The sequence below is a fragment of the Dipodomys spectabilis genome, unplaced genomic scaffold (genome assembly GCF_019054845.1).
Source record: "Dipodomys spectabilis isolate Male_0828 unplaced genomic scaffold, ASM1905484v1 ptg000576l, whole genome shotgun sequence".
NCBI classification, from domain to species: Eukaryota; Metazoa; Chordata; class Mammalia; order Rodentia; family Heteromyidae; genus Dipodomys; species Dipodomys spectabilis.
The window spans coordinates 565,747-584,234 of record NW_024871253.1 but is presented as its reverse complement, the minus strand read 5'-3'; the positions used below and the strand labels follow the sequence as shown (position 1 = coordinate 584,234).

The 18,488-nt window shown below is 49.2% G+C and overlaps 1 protein-coding gene across 1 annotated transcript in view; it reads right to left on the bottom strand.

The window, feature by feature from the left end:
- The window catches only part of Aloxe3 (arachidonate lipoxygenase 3), a 30,161-nt gene that overhangs the window by 4,780 nt on the left and 6,893 nt on the right, over positions 1 to 18,488 (bottom strand). Inside the window, exons 4-14 of the mRNA XM_042670813.1 lie at positions 18,129 to 18,251; positions 17,692 to 17,817; positions 15,767 to 15,870; positions 15,060 to 15,232; positions 12,941 to 13,084; positions 12,628 to 12,831; positions 12,459 to 12,545; positions 11,643 to 11,812; positions 10,905 to 11,026; positions 2,964 to 3,064; positions 2,227 to 2,397 (exon numbers count right to left, since the gene is read on the bottom strand). Of these exons, the coding sequence (XP_042526747.1) occupies positions 2,227 to 2,397; positions 2,964 to 3,064; positions 10,905 to 11,026; positions 11,643 to 11,812; positions 12,459 to 12,545; positions 12,628 to 12,831; positions 12,941 to 13,084; positions 15,060 to 15,232; positions 15,767 to 15,870; positions 17,692 to 17,817; positions 18,129 to 18,251 (1,525 nt within the window). The remainder of the gene's footprint in view (positions 1 to 2,226; positions 2,398 to 2,963; positions 3,065 to 10,904; positions 11,027 to 11,642; positions 11,813 to 12,458; positions 12,546 to 12,627; positions 12,832 to 12,940; positions 13,085 to 15,059; positions 15,233 to 15,766; positions 15,871 to 17,691; positions 17,818 to 18,128; positions 18,252 to 18,488) is intronic.

Below are 18,488 nucleotides of genomic sequence, written 5' to 3'. Positions count from 1 at the left end.
TATCCTGCTGGGAACAGAAAGTAGCAGGGTTCTTCCTGGTGTTCCCAGTATATAATACAATAAGTCAAAACTTGTTAGGAGCTGGGTGACAGTGGCTCACACCTGTAATCCTAGCTGCTCAGGAGGCTGAGAGCTGAGGACTGCTGTTCAAATCCAGCCAGGGCAAGAAAGTCTATAAGACTCTTACCTTCAATTAACCACCAGCAAACCAGAAGTGGTGCTGTGGCTCAAAGGGCTAGAGTACTAGCCTTGAGTAAAAAGCTCAGGGACAGCACACCCGGGTTCTAAGTTGAAGCCCCATGACTGACAAAAAAATAAATAAATAAACAATAACAAAAATATCTAGGAAGATAAAACAACTGACGTCTTTCTAGTACCAAATGGTGTCAATGCTGAGAAATGAGGAAGTTCCCATATGACACAGAAACTTGAATTCTCAGCAAGTCTGGGAAGTCAGATATCCATGACTGATAACGCAAGTGGGAATGGCCATGACGATAATTGGTAATCCAGGGCGGTTTGCAATGGCCTAAAGTATTTAACTGCCTCCTCTCTTTCTGCTGCTTCTAAAACTGCACCCCCAACCCACTCGCACAGCTACAGGAGCATGCTCCATTCCTGACACTAATTAAGTCCTATCACATCTGCTTTAAAACTCTTGCATGGGGGCTGGCAAGATGGCACAGTAGTAGAGTGCTTGCCTCACATGCATGAGGCACTGGGTTCGATTCCTCAGCACCACATAAGCAGATAAAGCCAGAAGTGGCACTGTGGCTCAAGTGGTAGAGCACTCACCTTGAGCTGAAGAGCTCAAGGACAGCACCCAGGCCCAGAGTTCAAGCCCCATGACTGACAAAAAACAACAAACAAACAACAACCACTCTTGCATGGTTCTTCTGTCCTCTTAATAATACAGTAGAGACAAAGGTCCTGTCTTCTTTTCTCTACCCTGCCATGATGCTCTAAGAAACACACCAGTGGATTCTCCCTTCTGCTTCTTGTTTGCATCCTTCTCCTCTCTGCCTAGAAATGAACCCTACCTCTTTTTTTTTTTCTTGCCAGTCCTGGGGCTTAAACTCAGCACCTGAGCACTGTCCCTGAGCTTCTTTTGATCAAAGCTAGCACTTTGCTGAGTGCCGGTGGTTTACACCTGTAATCTTAGCTACTCAGGAGGTTGAGATCTGAGGATCATTGTTCAAAGCCAGCCCGGGCAGGAAAGTCCATGAGACTCTTATCTCCAATAAACCACTCAGAAAACTGGAAGTGGAGCTGTGGCTCAAAAGGTAGAGCGCTCGCCTTGAGCTGAAGAGCTGAGGGACAGCACCCAGGCCCATAGTTCAAGCCCCACAACTGACCAAAAAAAAAAAAAGCTAGCACTTTACACTTGAGACACAGCACCACTTCCAGCTTTTTCTGTTTATGTGGCATTGAGGAATCAAGCCCACGTTTTCCTGCAAGGCAAGCACTGTACCACTAAGCCACATTCCCAGCCCCCTTCCTCTTCTTTATCTGCCAAATTTCTACTTGTTCTCAGGTTTTAGCTTACATGTCACTTCCTCCAAGAAGCTTTCTTGGGATCCCTTCATGGGACCTCTTTGATAGCCCATTGAAGTTCCACAGGACTCTAGAGTGTCAGCTTTGGACAAGGTTCATGGCTTTCCATCAGTATCTCGCATTAGTGCAAGTGCTCAGGAAGTCATGTTGAATGAAGAAGTGAATATAACACCATGGTGTTCTTCATCTATCTATGTGTCTCCTCCATGAAGCCAAAGGAGTCTTGAAGACAGGAAGATCTCACTCAACTTAATATGTGTGGTCCCCAGTGTTGTGCTGACACATGAGAGATACCCCAAAATGCTTGCTTAATGTGTGGACGAATGTATGGGTGGTTAATGAATAAGAGAATGATTGGATGAATGGATGACTGGACGGTGTGAGTGGATGGATAATTGGAAGGATGAGTGGATGGGTAAATAGATGGGTGAATGGATGGATGAGCAGATGGATACCCAAATGGATGAGTGGATGGATGGAACTTGATGGAAGTGGAAGTTGTAACTCAGACATTAAACTGAGTCTTCAAATGTTTGCTTTTGGGAATCAAGTATCACTTCCAGAGGAAACTAAAGGATACAAGGCAGTTCCAACTGGAATGGCCATCATCATCTCTTACTGCCCAGGCCCTGCAAAAAATCCTCCCTCTCTCCCCACACTTCATTTACCCACCTGGTCCTTGGGCTCTTGGCTGACCAACCAGAAAAGGAGAAGGTTGTTACAGGTGATATTCACTTCCGGGAGAGTGTCTAAATAAGTCTTCAAGGTGGTGGTTCCCTTGGTCTGAGGTGGAGGCTGTCTCATTGATGACGGGGCGTTGGGCATCCAGGCCCCAAAGTCATGCTGTGGAGAGCCCCAGCACATTTAGATCGGAGGGCAAGGACCCCCTTGCTCTTCATCATTCCTCATCCCACCTCTCTACACTCCCAGGTGTCAAAATTGGGAAATAAGGAGATCGTGGAAAGTCCCAGAAGTGGGACAGAAGCCCAGCTCACCCCCTGTCATTCCCCACCCAGTATTCCAGGACTGGTTGGAATGAGTCATTGGGGAGGGAGGAGAACTCCGAGAGGAGGTCATCCTAGAAAAGAGCCTTAGGCTGAGATGTCTCACAAGCAACCTGATTCTACATACGGCCTGATCCCAACTAGTAGCATTTGTGGACAGGAGATCACAAATGCTACTGCCAACATAACTCCAACTTGAGTCTCCATCATCACCTTGGACCTCACCCAGCCATCACTCAACTCTCCACCCAAGTTGCTACCTCAACATCAACCCAACTCATAAACCCACTCTAACCCTGATCCACCCAGGCTTGTCAACCAGAACTCTGGACTTCGCGTTCATGGTCGAGTCTATCACACCCATGATGGCCTGATGCCCCCAGGGCCTGCCCTCCACGGTCTCACCTGCCCACTGTTGACAGCAGCGTGCTGGGCGGAGCAGTTAAAGATGATTGCAGTGAGATACTTCACCAGCTCTCCTGGGGTGCACAGCCTGCTTGGGAAGCCTGGGTGTGGGACAGAAAGGAAGAGGGTGTGGATGGGAGGTGCTGGATTCCTGGGGATGGTTCTGGGCTTGAGTAGGGGGGAAGGGGAGAGTGAGAAAATAAGGAATAGATATGACTATGACTGTCTCAGATCAAGATAAAGGCTGGGATGAAGTTAAGCATGGCCATGTCCAAGAGCTGTGGTCTCCGAAAGGAGTCAGGATAGGACGTGAGTGCTGGGATGGAACCAGTTGCCAAGGCTCATAATGGAGCCAAGTTTAAGCTGAATACCAAGATGCCTCTCTCTGGCCTCCAAACACTTCCCCCGGCCGCCCATACTAGCACTTAATGACTTAAATTCTGCTCATTTTTCTAGGACTAGATCTGTAATCTTGGATCCTCTGAACGCTCATTCTTGGCCAAGACAGATGACCAGAGTTTGTTGTTCAGAAGTATACAGCAAGGGAAGCAGAAAGAAGTATCTAGAGAAAGCAGGTGGGTTAGAAAGGGCACTGGAACTAGTATGGTTAGTGGAGACTTTAATGGAAGAAGAGAACGGACCTCAAGTTGGGGGGTGGGTGATCATTGAATAAGAAAACTAACAGTGGGGCTGGGAGGATGGCTCAGCGGTAGAGCGCTTGCCTTGCATGCCTGAGGCCCTGGATTCGATTCCTCAGCACCACATAAGCAAAAAGAAAAAAGCCGCAAGTGGTGCTGTGGCTCAAGTGGTAGAGCGCTAGCCTTGAGCTGAAGAGCTGAGGGACAGCGCCCAGGTCCAGAGTTCAGGCTCCATGACTGGACCCCCCCCCCAAGAAAAAAGAAAGATGAGACAGAAGCCGGGTACCACTGGCCCACGCCTGTCATTCTACCTACTCAGGAGGCTGAGATCTGAGGATCAGGGTTCAAAGCCAGCCCAGGCAAGGAAAGTCCATGAGACTCTTATCTCTAATTAACCACCAGAAAACTGGCAGTGGCACTCTGGCTTAAGTAGTAGAGCACTCACCTTGAGCTGAAGAGCTGAGGGACAGCTCCCAGGCTCCGAGTTCAAGCCTTAGACCAAAACAAAAAATGAGACAGACTTGCTTGAGCCCCAGACTTACAGGCCAGTCTGGACTGGACCCTGTCTCAAGAAATAAAACAGTGCTGGTGGCTCATGCCTATAATCCTAGCTACTTGGAAAGTTGGAATCTGAGGGTTACAGTTCAAAGCCAGCCCAGGCAAGAAAGTTTGTGAGACCCTTATCTCCAATTAACCACAATAAAAGCACAAAGTGGAGCTGTGGCACAAATAGTAGAGCACCAGCCTTGAGTAAAAAGCTCAGGCACCTACACCCTTAGTTCAAGCCCCAGTACTGGCACAAAAGAAAGAAAGAAAGAAAGAAAGAAAGAAAGAAAGAAAGAAAGAAAGAAAGAAAGGAAGGAAGGAAGGAAGGAAGGAAGGAAGGAAGGAAGGAAGGAAGGAAGGAAGGAAGGAAGGAAGGAAGGAAGGAAGGAAGGAAGGAAGGAAGGGAAGGGAAGGGAAGGGAAGGGAAGGAAGGAAGGGAAGGAAGGAAGAAGGAAGGAAGGAAGAAGGAAGGAAGGAAGAAGGAAGGAAGGAAGGAAGGAAGGAAGGAAGGGGATGACAGAGGAAAAACATCATCAGAGCTGGAGAAAGAAGAGCTGAGCCCTCAACCCTCCTTTCTCTGTTCTCCACTGACCTCCTCCAAGTCTATGGTTTACCCCCTTTCATTCAACTGACAACTCACAGATTCACATCTCACTAGCTGTGCCTGGTTCTTAAGGGAGGTGGCTGGGGGGGGTGTACCTCAGGGGAACAAACCTTACACCAGGAATGTGGCTTAGTGGTAGAGTGCTTGCCAAGCATGCATGAAGCCCTGGATTCTGTTCCTCAGTGCCACAAAAGCAGAAAAAGCCAGAAGTGGCACTGTGGCTCGAGTGGTAGAGTGCTAGCCTTGAGCAAAAGAAGCTCAGCGACAGTGCCCAGGCCCTAAGTTCATGCCCCAGGACTAGCAAAAAACAAAACCAAAAAACTCAGGAACAATGCCCAAGCCCCAGAATTCAAGTCCCAGCACACACACACACACACACACACACACACACACACACACACACACACACACACACACACACACACACACACACACACACACACAGAGCAGGGTTCCACCTATCTATGAGAATTTTCCTGTAGTTCATGTTGTTTATTTTCTTCTTGGATGAGCCAAACAGGTTAATGTATAGGTTTTACTTTTAAATATATGAATATAAAATAAGTCTGAACTAGTTGGAAGAATGTTGTCAATTTAAAGAATGTTCTGATTGTGAGATCAGAGATAAGTTAAATAAAAGGAAGATAGGAGACTTGAACTAACGTAATTAGACCCAAATCTGGCTCAGGGAAAAGAAGTGATCTGAATCAGGTCTGCACAGCAGCCAGGTGCTATGGCTCATGCTTGTAAACCTAGCTACGCAAAAAGCTGAGCTCTAAGCTAGATGCCACCAGTGGCTTGTGCCTGTAATCCTAGCTACTCAGGAGGCTGAGATCTGAGGATCGTAGTTCAAAGCCAGCCCAAGTGAAATTTATGTAATCACCTAATATCAATTAAAGAAAAAAAAAGTGAGAGAAGGGATGGGTTAAGAGAGATGAGTGACAATGTTATCAAGACACTTTGTACTTATATACTGTTTTGTAGAATGGGAACTTCTTTATACAACTACTTAAAGATAATAATTTTTTAAATGATTTAAAAAAAAAAAAAGCAGCCGGGCGCTGGTGGCTCACGCCTGTAATCCTAGCAACTCAGGAGGCTGAGATCTGAGGATCGTGGTTCAAAGCCAGCCCGGGCAGGAGAGACCGTGAGACTCCTATCTCCAATAAACCACCAGAAAACCGGAAGTGGCGCTGTAGCTCAAGTGGTAGAGCGCTCGCCTTGAGCTGAAGAGCTGAGGGACAGCGCCCAGGCCCAGAGTTCAAGCCTCACGACCAACAACAACAACAAAAAAAAAGCCAGCCCAAGCAAGAAAGTCTGTGAGACTCTTATCTCAAATAAACCACTCAGAAAACTGGAAGTGGCACTGTGGCTCAAGAGGTAGAGCACTAGCCTTGAACTGAAGAGCTGAGGGACAGCGCCCAGGCCCAGAGCCCAGGGCCAGAGTTCAAGCCCCATGACCAACAAAAAAAAAAAAAAAAAGCTGAGCTCTAGAGGATCTTGGTGTGAAGCCACTCTGAGAAGAAAAGGCAAGAGACCCCATCTGTGATCAACCAATAAAACACTGGACTAGAGACATTGCTCAAGTAGTAGAATGCAAGACTCTGAAATTAAGCCCTAGAAAAAGGTAGGAAGGAAGGGAAGGGTGGGAGAGAGGGAGGACGAGAAGAGAAGGGAAGAGCAGAGAAGAGAAGAGGAAAGATTTCTTTTTCAAAAAGAAAAAAATCCACTGGGCTCCAGTAGCTCATGCCTATAATCTTAACTACTCAGGAGGCTGAGATCTGAGGATTGTGGTTCAAAGCCAGCCCCCCCCCCAAAAAAAAAAATCCATGAGACTCTTATCTCCAATTAACCACCAAAAAAAAAAAAGGACAGAAGTGGAGCTGTGACTCAAGTGGTAGAGCACTAGCCTTGATCAAAAAAAAAAAAAAAATCTCAGGAACAATAACCAGGTCCTGAGTTCAAGCCCCAGGACTAGCACACATGCACCTTTGCATGAGTGCACACACACACACACACACACACACACACACACACACACACACACTCCAAGAGAGATTTGCTGTTACCACCTTAACCTAGAAATCTCCCTTCGCCTCATTACCATGAACCGCCTGACACAAGGCACCTCCCAGAGTAATGCAACATGGAGGTCACAACATCATCTGAGAAATATTCTTGTCAAAAATGTGCAACACTTACATATTCCTTCCAGTTAAAAAACAAACAAACAAACAGAAACAGAGAACACAGATGCAATATCAATGACACCGTGAGAAAGTAATTAGACACATTTGGGAGGGAAGACATTCCATAGAACGAGTCTAGGCTCCACATAAGTCCATGTCATATGAACTTATAAAGCAGGGGTGAAGGGGCTGAGACTGTGTCTTAGTGGTAGAGTGCTTGCCTAGCATGCATGAAGCCCTGGGTTTGATTCCTCAGTACCACATACACAGAAAAAGCCAGAAGTGGCTCTGTGGCTCAAGTGGTAGAGTGGTAGCCTTGAGCTACCATTAAGGGACACTACCCAGGCCCTGAGCCCCAAGACTGGCAAAAAAAAAAAGCAGGGGTGAAGAAATGATGGTCTAAGTTTAAAAAGACTTGCTGGCCAGGCGCCGGTGGCTCATGCCTATAATCCTAGCTACTCAGGAGGCTGAGATCTGAGAATCAAGGTTCAAAGCCAGCCTGGGCAGGAAAGTCCATAAGACTCTTATCTCCAAGAAACCACTAGAAAACCAGAAATGGCACTGTGGCTCAAGCGGTAGAGCACTCCCCTTGAGCTGAAGAGTGCAGGAATAGCACCCAAGCCCAGAGTTCAAACCCCAGGACCAACAAAAAAAAAAAAAAAAAAAAGACTTGCTGGTGGCAAATTCTCTTACCTGTAATCCTAGCTACTCAGGAGGCTGAGATCTGAGGATTGAGATTTGAGGCCAGCCTAAACAGAAAAGTCCAGGATACCCTCTCTCCAATTAACCAGTAAAAAGCCTGACTTGAAGCATGACTTGAGTGGTAGAAAACCAAGCAAGAGCAAGGCCAGGAGTTCAAGCCCTTGAATGAATGAGAAACTTTAGAGCTGAAACAAATGTAAGATACCACATGGTCCTTGATTGGCTCTTCTGTCTATTGACAGGACTATAATATCTTAAATCAATTAAAAGAAAACTAGGCAAGTAGGGAAATCTGAATATGGTCTAAATGTGAGCGTGACAGTAGAGATAACTGGCAATTTTGTTAAGTATAGGTTTAAGGGTATAGCTAAATGGTACAATACTAGCCTAGTCTATTTGGCCCAGGTTTGATCTCCAATGATAGACAGACAGAGCTTTAAAGCATATGACACCCAGTGTCTCACACCTGTAATCCTAGCTACTCAGAAGGCTGAGGCTTGAGGATCAAAGTCAGCTAGTTCAGGAAAGTTTGTGAGATTCTTATGTCTAATTAACCAGCAAAAAAGCAGGAAGTGGAAGTATGGCTCAAGTGGTAGCGCACCAACCTTGAACAGAAAAGGCTAAGGGACAGCACTCAGGCACTAAATTCAAGCCTCAGTCCAGGCACAAAGAAGGAAAGAAAGAAAAGGAAGGAAGGAAGGAAGGAAGGAAGGAAGGAAGGAAGGAAGGAAGGAAGGAAGGAAGGAAGGAAGGAAGGAAGGAAGGAAGGAAGGAAGGAAGGAAAGGAGGGAGGAAGGGAGGGAGGAAGGGAGGGAGGGAGGGAGGGAGGGAGGGAGGGAGAGAGGGAGGGAGGGAAGGAGGGAGGGAGGGAGGGAGGGAGGAAGGGAAAGAAAAAGAAAGAAGGAAGGAAGGAAAGAAAGAAAGAAAGAAGGGAAGGAAGGGAGGGAGGGAGGGAGGGAGGGAGGGAAGGAGGGAGGGAGGGAGAGAGGAGGGAGGGAGGGAGGGAAGGAAGGAAGGAAGGGAGAGAGGGAGGGAGGGAGGGAGGGAGGGAGGGAGGGAGGGAGGAGGGAGGGAGGGAGGACACTCAAGCCCTATATCCCAGGGCAGACTGCAAAAGCACTTCTATGTGGAGGTGAGTTGAGGACACTACCCTCCTCCCCGGGTCTCCCCAGCAACTCCATCCATGGCCTGCAGAAGCATAAAGTCAGTTGAAAGCCACATTTCTGCTGAGATAATCCCAGGCTAGGATTAGGAGAACTGGACATTTGAACCATTGGCAACTGAGCAAGGGACAGAAGTTGTTCTATAAAGGGGTGACCTATAATTTTTATATGGCTGGTCTTTTTTTTTTTTTTGTCGGTCATGGGGTTTGAACTCTGGGCCTAGGCGCTGTCCCTCAGCTCTTCAGCTCAAGGCTAGCGCTCTACCACTTGAGCCACAGCACCACTTCCGGTTTTCTGGTAGTTTATGGGAGATAAGAGTCTCACATCCTTTCTTGCCCCAGCTGGCTTTGAACCACGATCCTCAGATCTCAGCCTCCTGCGTAGCTAGGATTACAAGTGAGAGCCACAGGTACCCGGCGTTATGTGGCTGGTCTTAAGGACAAGTTAGATGCCAAAAAGAATTCCTTCAGAGTTGGGGGATTTGGGATTTCTGAGGACAAACAGAACAGCCCCTTTCTTTAGGAAAAGGTGGAGGGATAGAAAGTGCTAGAACCAAAAAGTTGCCAGAGGCCTGGAGCTAAGGGAAGACCAAAGAAAGGGGTATGATCTAGAGTATTTGCCTGCCTGGCACTGTGGTTAGGCATAGAGGCTAGTGTTGGGGTTATTAGTGACAAGTATATATTAGAAGTCAGATAGCAGCCAATGTTTGTGGTCACAGGAAAGATGTGGTGGTTGGAGAGACCACCTGGCAGGACAAGGCACAAGAGTTTATAAGAGCGGATTCTAGAATCCTTTGAAATCAAAGATGGCTCCTACCACGTACTGCACATTGCCTAGCAACTGACGTGAACTGATGAATGTGTGGAAAGGTGTAGACAAGAGACACACAGTTGAAAAGCTAGGATGATGGGAACAGTTAAAAGTGGCCTTGAATATTGTCTATGAACCCTTCTATGTGCCTAGTTCCTCAGCTGTCAAGTGGGAAAATAATAGTATGGACTTAAATAAATAAGAATTAGAGGGCTAGGAAGGTGGCTCACTGGTAGAGTGCTTGCCTCGCATGCATGAGGCCCTGGGTTTGATTCCTCAGCACCACATAAGCAGAAAAAGCTGGAATGGTGCTGTGGCTCAAGTGGTAGAGCGCTAGCCTTGAGCTGAAAGAAGAAGAAGGAGGAGGAGGAGGAGGAGGAAGAGGAGGAGGAGGAGGAGGAGGAAGAAGAAGAAGAATTGGAGGCGCCAGTGGCTCTCACTTGTAATCCTACTCAGGACGCTGAGATCTAAGGATTGCAGTTCAAAGCCAGCCAAAGCCAGCCCAGGCAGGAAAGTCCATGAGACTCGAATTATCCACCAGGAAACTGGTAGTGGAGCTGTGGCTCAAAGTGCAAGAGCACTAGCCTTGAGCAAAAGAACTCAGGGACAACTTGTCAGTCTCTGAGTTCAAGCCCCACAACCAACACACACACGCACACAAAATTGAACCAGGAGCCAGTAGCTCATACCTGTAATCCTAGCTACTTGGGAGGCTGAGATCTGAGAATCATGGCTCCAAGGCAGCTTGGGAAGAAAAATTTTTGAGACTCCTATCTCCAGTTAATGAGCAAAAATCCAGAAGTAGAAGTGTAGCTCAAGTGGTAGAGTGCAAGCCTTGAGTAAAAAAGCTCAGGGACAGCACACAGCCTCTTAGTTCAAGCCCCAATAGTAGCATGAAGAGAAAACAAAATGAATTCATTGATGGAGTGAAGGGAGGAAGCCAGAGTAAGAACTGGATTATGGAGGGGGGAGGGGGAGTGTGCCTGGGGAGGCTGAGAATGTAGCTTAGTCGCAAAATGCCTTGCATTCATGAAACCCTGGGTTCCATTCCTCAGTACCACATAAACAGAAAAAGCCGGAAGTGGCACTGTGGCTCAAGTGGTAGAGTGCTAGCTTTGAGCAAAAAGAAGCTCAGGCCCTGAGTTCAAGCCCTAAACTGGCAAAATAAAAATAAAAAGGCCAGGGAGAGACATTTGAATCATTTTCACCTGAATAAGGACATTAGTTGGCTCCATAAAGGGGTGACATAAGTTTTATGTAGCTGGTCTGCGTTTTTATGTAGCTGGTACCTGAGTTCTTCCGGCCCAGGAACGCCTGAGTGAAAATCTCGCTGACCCAGGCCTGCAACTCAGAGTCCTGCTGCACGGATTCATCGCTGGGGTAATAGTAGCCCACGATTTCTGAGACAAAGCTGCAGGAGAAAGATGCTGGTTCTTCTCCAGTAACCTGGGCCCAGGCCTGGCGGGACACCAAGACCTCTACCTTGAAGAGGCACTAAGAGTTCTGAGAGGGGGTGTCTGTGAAGATACCCCCCCCAAGATCTGGCTGGAACTCAGTGCCCAGACTTCCTCTAAGTCCCCTCTGCTTGATCCAAGAGGTTCTAGACCCAGCTTCTGCACAGAAGTTTAAGGGGACAAGGCACAGAGGAGGTCTGCTTCATGCTGTGTCCTCCTCTCTCCATTCATCACCCAGGAGGAGGGAGCCTCAGTCATTCTGAGCTATTGGAAAAGCCCTGGTCCTCTGACTCCTCTGGACACCACCACCCCGCCCACCACCCACCCCCATCACACTTGCCTTCCTCTGCTGTATTCAAGACACCCAGCCAGGTTCTAGCTCGCATCCATTTCACAGAGCACTGCAACACCAATTCCTATCCTCGGAAACTTCCTATACTGGAGACAGCCCCTGAGTTCCTCCGGGAGGGATGGGCCCCAAATCCCCCAACTGTCATATGCACAAGGCTTCACGCTTCCCTAAGGCCAGGGAGATCCTGATAGACTGGAGGGGCTGCAGATCCTGCCCAGCACCTTTCAATGGCTGCCCAGATCTTTAGGCCGTCGTCTCGGTAATAGTAGTTGGGGATATTCAGGACGCCACGAGCCCGTAGACTATCCGGAAGGCAGAAATGAGTGTAGGTGAAGTGGGCCAGACCTGTGCTCATGAGGTAGATGAGGCCACGCCTTCCGATGGATGTGACCTGTGGGCACAGCACAGAGGGGCTCGCCTATTCCCTGTCCCATAGCCTAAGGGACTTCCTGGGAAGATCTCACACGGTTTTACCAAGTGGTCTACCACCCCGTTAAATACTCATATGAGCCTGTCTGATCCGGACAGCTCGGGTTGAGAGTCTACCACTACTTGCCTAGGAGGTTCTGGGATCTTTGAAACCTCTAAGAATGACCTAGGAGTGGTAGTCCATGTGTGTAATCTCAGCACTCAGAAGGCTGAAACAGGAAAAATCTCCACCTAAGCCCTATAGTGAGTTCCAGATCACCTGAACTAAACGTGGAGAGACCTTGTCTCAAATAAATAAAAGAGCTGAAAGCTGAAAGAGGAGAGTCTGGCCTCAGGCAGGACCAGCTGAGGATATTCCTTGGGGGTGGGGCTGCCCAGCCAGTAGACCCTTGACAGGAGGGATTTGCAGATGGGATTGGCTGGTGGGGATCAGAATTTAAGGGCGGGGCAAATTGGAAGACAGGAACTGCCGAGCCTGAGCAGAGTTTGTGGGAGGGGCCACGCAGGGCAGGGGCGGGGCCTAATGGAGGGGCGGGTCATCAGATCTTGTGGGCGGGGCCAAACACGCTCAGGGGCGGGGCTAGGGGCCGAGGCGGGAAGGCTTGCACCTTGTCCACCAGGCCTTCTGGGTTGAGCAGCGTGGCCCTCGCGATGGTGTTCACTTGCAGCGTGTAGCGCGTGTGGGGAAGCAGGAGCTGCGAGCGGAATGAGATCACTTGAGCCGACTGTCACAGAAGGCCCCGCCTCCTTCGGTCCCCGTCCCGGGGTCACACAGACCTTGTAGATTGGATGGCAAAGCGGCAGCTGACGCAGCGTGGCCATGGAGAAGGCCTCGCACAACAAGTGCGTGCACAGAAAGTGCGTGTTGTTTTCGTGCACCAAGAACTCAGAGTTGCGTACCCACGTCTTGGCCAGCAGCCAGTCCCACTCGGAGTCCGTGGGCAAAAAGATGGGGTTATCCGGACCAGGGTTCTGGCAGAGCTGAGTGTCAAGATGTGGGGTGTAAAATGGCTTGCCTGCCCGCCCCTCCCCCCCGACGCCGCCCTAGGCCCCGCTGCCCCTCCCCCCCCCGTCCCGCCTCCTGGCTCACCTGGATGGCCAAGGGCAGCAGCGCCCCCTGCGGGTTGAGCCACAGCAGGCAGAGCGGGGCGGCCACGTACTGCCGGCGGCCGTTCAGACAATGGACGGGTGCCTCCGCCAGGATCCAGTAATCAGCTAGGAAAATGTTGCCCTTCTGCAGGAAGGCAGAAACACAGAGGCTTAGCGCGGCCTTCCCAGTTCACACTCCACTCCGATCTTGGCCTCATGGCCCTCTGCCGCCAGAAGTTGAAGTCCCCAATTTGAGCCCCAGAAATTCTTGGTGCTTGGACTAATGCCACACGTTGGGTACCGCACCCTTCCTAGAATGTCCGGAATGAGGTCCAGATGAGTCTGTTGTGCAACCTTTCACTGGGCCTCTAGGCTTAACAAGCCAGTGGCCGCTCCTCCTCCTCTCCCCCATACCTAGCCCTGCCCACTCTCTCAACTCAAAAGGCATCCTCTTCTTAGATCTGATCTAGTGTATCCAACACAGCAAAATCAACACACAATGAGAACCAATCACAACACCAGCCTCTGGAGAATGGCTGAGGGCTTAGGGAGCCCAGAGAGTCGGAGTCATCAACTATTTCTGCACTGTCAGAGTTCCTTGCCCTTTGTGATCCTTTTTGATGCATCTGACTGACCTCCCATTGGCCTGTCCTACAACGGCCTTCTTCAGCCTCCACATCTGGGATGGTGGAAGCCCCATCTGAATTTCATTCATACCTGCTTTCCTTGAAAATGCAGAGCTAAGCCAGGCATAGTGACAAATACCTGTAATCCCAACTTTTAGGAGGCTGAGGTAGGAGGATCATGAGTATGGGGGCCATCTTGGGCTACATCATGGGGGGGGGGGGGGAGCCAGGCACTGGGGCTCACACCTGTAACCCTAGATACTCAGGAGACTGAGATATGAGGATCGCAGTTCAAAGCTAGCCAGGGCAGTAAAATCTGTAAGATTCTTATCTCCAATTAACCCCCAGAAAATCGGAAGTGGCACTGTGGCTGAAAGTGGCTGACCACTAGCCTTAAGCAATAAAGCTCAGGAACAGTACCCAGGCCCTGAATTCAAGCTAGACAATGAAGGAAGGCAGGAAGGAAGGCAGGCAGGCAGGCAGGCAGGAAGGCAGGAAGGCAGGAAGGCAGGAAGGGAAGGAGGGAGGGAGGGAGGGAGGGAGAGAGAGAGAGAGAGAAAACAAGCCAAGCCAGGTACTGGTGGTTCATACCTGTAATCCTAGCTACTCAAGAAGCTGAGATCTTAGAATTGTGGTTCAAAGCCAGCCCAGGTAGAAAAGTCTATGGGACTCTTATCTCTAATTAACTAGCAAAAGGCCAAAAGGAGCAGTGTGGGTCAAGTGGTAGAGTGCCAGCCTTAAGCAAAAAAGCTAAGGATAGCACCCAGCCCTGACTTTAAGCCCTAATACTAGCATAAAAAAAGAAAAGAGAGAGAGAGAGAAAACTGGGTGCCAATGGCTCAAACCTGTAATCTTAGCTACTGGGAGGCTGAGTGAGATCTGAGGATCATGGCTCAAAGCCAGCCTGGACAGGAAAGTCTGTGAAACTCTTGTTTGCTGAACCTGGGGCTTGCACTCTGAGCCTGAGAGCTATCCCTGAGCTTCTTTTTGCTCACAGTAAACTTTCTACCACTTAAACTACAGTGCCACTTCCAGTTCTTTTTTTTTTTTTGGTGGGGGGGGGGATTCCTGGGGCTTGAACTCAGGACCTGAGCTCTGTCCCTGAGTCTCTCTGTGCTCAAGGCTAGCACTCCACCACTTGAGCCACAGCACCACTTCCAGCTTTTTCTGAGTAGTTTAATGGAGATAAGAATCTCATGGACTTTCCTGCCCAGGCTGGCTTTGAGCCACAATCCTCGAGTCTTAGCCTCTTGAGAAGCTGGAATCACAGGCATAAGCCACTGGTGCCCGGTTAGTTCCCGGCTTTTTAGTTTACTGGAGATAAGAGAGGTTTATTGAAGAGTGGGAAAGAGGGGGGGCAGAGGGAGGTGGGAAGGAAAGAGGGAGGGAAAGAGAGAGTGCCAATGCTTTGCAGAGATGGAGGTCCACAGGCCTTATGCTCTACACACAATGGCAACCCAGCCAATCAAGTCCACTGCTGTGCTCCTCACCCACCTCTAGCTCTGTCTGTAGGCAGGTGTCTGGTCCCAGCAGAGAAGCCACCATGTCATTGGTGACAGGCAGCTTGCTTGGCAAGCTGGAGAGGCAATGGAGCATGACGGGATTGACGCCATTCAGATACTGGTATCCAAAGAAGTAATCCTCACACCAGTGCTCCGTGACATACTCTAGGGGACAAGAGAGGGTCTGGAAAGTACTTCCTAGAGCCTTGTCCTGCCCAGCCCTTTGCCCATTTCTGTGACTTGCATTTTCCTCCCAGCCACCTATGAGGTAGGTAAAACCACATGTTCATTTGAATGCTAGACAATGTTGGGTCACTTGCCAATTTAAGTAGCAATCCAGGGATTTGAACCTATGCCATTTTGACCCCAAAGTCCTGAACACCTGGTGATAAGGAGTAGAGAAGTGAGTCCCATGCACCTAATCAGGATCAGGACTCTGTAAATGATCATGAGTCTCTTCTGTGTAAACAAAGCATGTCTACCTTTACCTCCATAATATTGCCTCCCTCTATCCTCCTAGGAAATGCCTGAATTTCTGAGAGAAAACTGGGACCCAGATGCCACTAGTGAAAACCAAGCCCCTCCCACTTGAATCCCTGAGAGAACTCTCTGCGAGGACTGGACAGGAGCTGGACTCTCAACTCTGAAGGGATTTGAGCAAGAATAAAAACTAGGCAAGTGCTGCCTAGCTCCACCCACCGGAAGTGAAGGTCTTGTGGCACCAGAAGATGTTCCGAATGTCATCCAGCTTCTTCCAGGAGCCCTTGCGGTCTAACAGCCCTCGAATCTTCATGCCCAAAGATCTGATAAAGAGGATAAGATGAGAGTAGGGAGGCTATGGGCTTTGGGGGACCACGAAGCTCCTTCTCTCTGGAGAGACCTGGTAAGGTTATTCTCGAGAGTAGAATCCCCATAATGGGAAAGTCTTTGTGACCGATGGATGCTCTGCAGAGCCTGGAAGTGCCTGGTTCAAATGCAACCATCCCAAGACGAGTAACTACATACACGTGCCCCCGGTACAAAACAAACCACTTTCACTGAGGTTTGTTTTTTGTGAGGATAGAGGTATTATTGGTTTGGTCATTGGTTTTGTTTATGCCAGGACTGAGGCTTGAACTCAGGACTTGGGCTCTGACCACTTAGCTTTTTCCACTCTACCACATGAGCCACACCTCCATTTCAGGCTTTTTTTTTTTTTTTTTTTTTTTGCTGGCTAATTGTAAGTAAGAGTATCACAGACGGGCTGGGAAGGTGGCTTAGTGGTAGAGCGCTTGCCTTGCATGCATCAGGCCCTGGGTTCAATTCCTAAGCAAAAAGAAAAAAGCCGGAAGTGGCGCTGTGGCTCAAGTGGTAGAGCGCTAGCCGTGAGCTGAAGAGCTGAGGGACAGCGCCCAGGCCCAGAGTTCAGGCCCCATGACCGGACCCAAAAAAAAAAAAAAAAAGAGTATCACAGACTTTCCCTCCCAGGTTGGCTTCAAACCATGATCCTTGGATCTCAGCCACCTAAGATTACAGACATGAGCCACTTGGCACCTGGCTTCTCTGGGGTGCCAATATTGTCCCAGACTTTACCTGGCTCCCCCTCTGCCTTCAGTATAAAACTCCATCTACCAAGCCTAGCTAGTCCATGAAACTCCATCAACCTAGATGTTCAAGCCCTGCAGCCCTGCCCAGCCCTGACAATGTGTTTTTGTCCTGAAGCCTGAGCCACTTTCAGCTGTTTGCATACTCCCCAAAGCACAGCCACGCCTGATCGCCCACGCCATCCCTCTGGGCCTCTTCCATTTGTTCTTTCCTTCAAGAATTATCCTGAAGTTGGCTGGCAATGACTCCCGCCTGTCATCCTAGCTACTCAGGAGGTTGAGATCTGAAGATCATGGTTTGAAGCCAGCCCCAGCAGGAAACTCCATGAGGTTCTTATCTACAATTAACCATCAAAAAGCTGGAAGGAGCTGGATGTTGGTAGCTCATACTTGTAATCCTAGCTACTCAGGAGGCTGAGATCTGAGGATCGCAGTTCAAAGCCAGCCTGGGCAGGAATGTCCATGAGACTCCTATCTCCAGTTAACCACCAGAAAACCCAAAGTGGAGCTGTGGCTCAAGTGGTAGAGTGCTAGCCTTGGGCAAAAGAAGTTCAGGGACAGCATCCAGGCCCTTAGTTCAAGCCTCAGGACTGGCAAAAAGAAAAAGAAACGAATACTGCTACTAAAGATTATTAATCAAGAGATTATTTTGTGGCTTGGTGCTATCTCACTTAATTCTCCTAGAAACCAATGATGTAGAGATGAATGTGAGTAAGGAAATTACTTAGAGCGTAAAGGGGAATCAAGGGTACACAGCTAGAAAGCATGGGTTCTGGGATTTAAGCTGAGGTGGTTAGACTTCACTTTCTTAAGGCTTAAAGGCAAACCACCACTATCTCACTCAATAGGGTCCTGTCAGGAGTCCCTGGGGCCATGTGCTGCCCTGAGAGGAGCAGGGAAGGCAGAGAGACTCAGAGTCAGGAAAGAGAAACTTGAAGGTCTTGACAGGGGAGACAGGGAACAGGGCAAGACACTTGGGAACAGAGGAAAGGTGTTCATCAGGGACCGTGAGCAGGAGAGTAGGGAGGACAGTGGCCTCACGCAGGGAGGGCATTGAAGATCAGTGAGGCCGTCTTGGTAGCTGAGTAGCGGATGTTTGGCTCCATGTGCAGCAGAGATGGGATATCAATTTTCATGGGCATGCAAGGCAGATACCGATTCCCAGGGCTGGAGACACAGAGGAATAGAAGAACAGATGACAACCAGTCAGTGGAACCTGCATTCTATTCCCCTTAATTCCTCCCCTTGCCTGGCCTCCCCAGAGTCTCCCCTTCACTCCTGCTTTCTCTTCTGCCCTTTCAGCTCCAATCTCCTTACTCCTGTTCTTCTCTGTTAGATTCCCTCAGACCCATCCCTGGTCCCCCTCTGCTCCTGACCCTTGAATGAAACTATACTTGTTCTAGACCCTGACTCCTCCCAGGCTGCTGTATCCCTCCCTCACAGCAGACCCTTGCCATCGCTCCCCTCCACCTCCTCACCTGTCACCCTCCTCATCAGTACAAGGCGCTGTCTTGGTCAAGACAAATTTCCTGTCTGACTCCATCTCTTCAAAGCTGCTGACATCCACCATGCGGGGGAAGCCAGGGGCATAGATCTTCCAACTGCCCAGAGAAACAGGTAGAAGTGGAAGGTTAAGGCCAGGCACTGGAGTTCAAGCCTATAATCCTAGCTACTTGGGAGGTAGAGATTGGGATCAAGACCAGTCTAGGCATAAAAGTTCCAGAGGCCTCTATCTCAGGCAATGGCTGGACCCAGTAGTATGTGCCTGTCATACCCAGTGACACCAGAAAGCACAAGAAGAAAGACTGCAGCCTAAGCTTGCTTGCATGAAGTGAGAT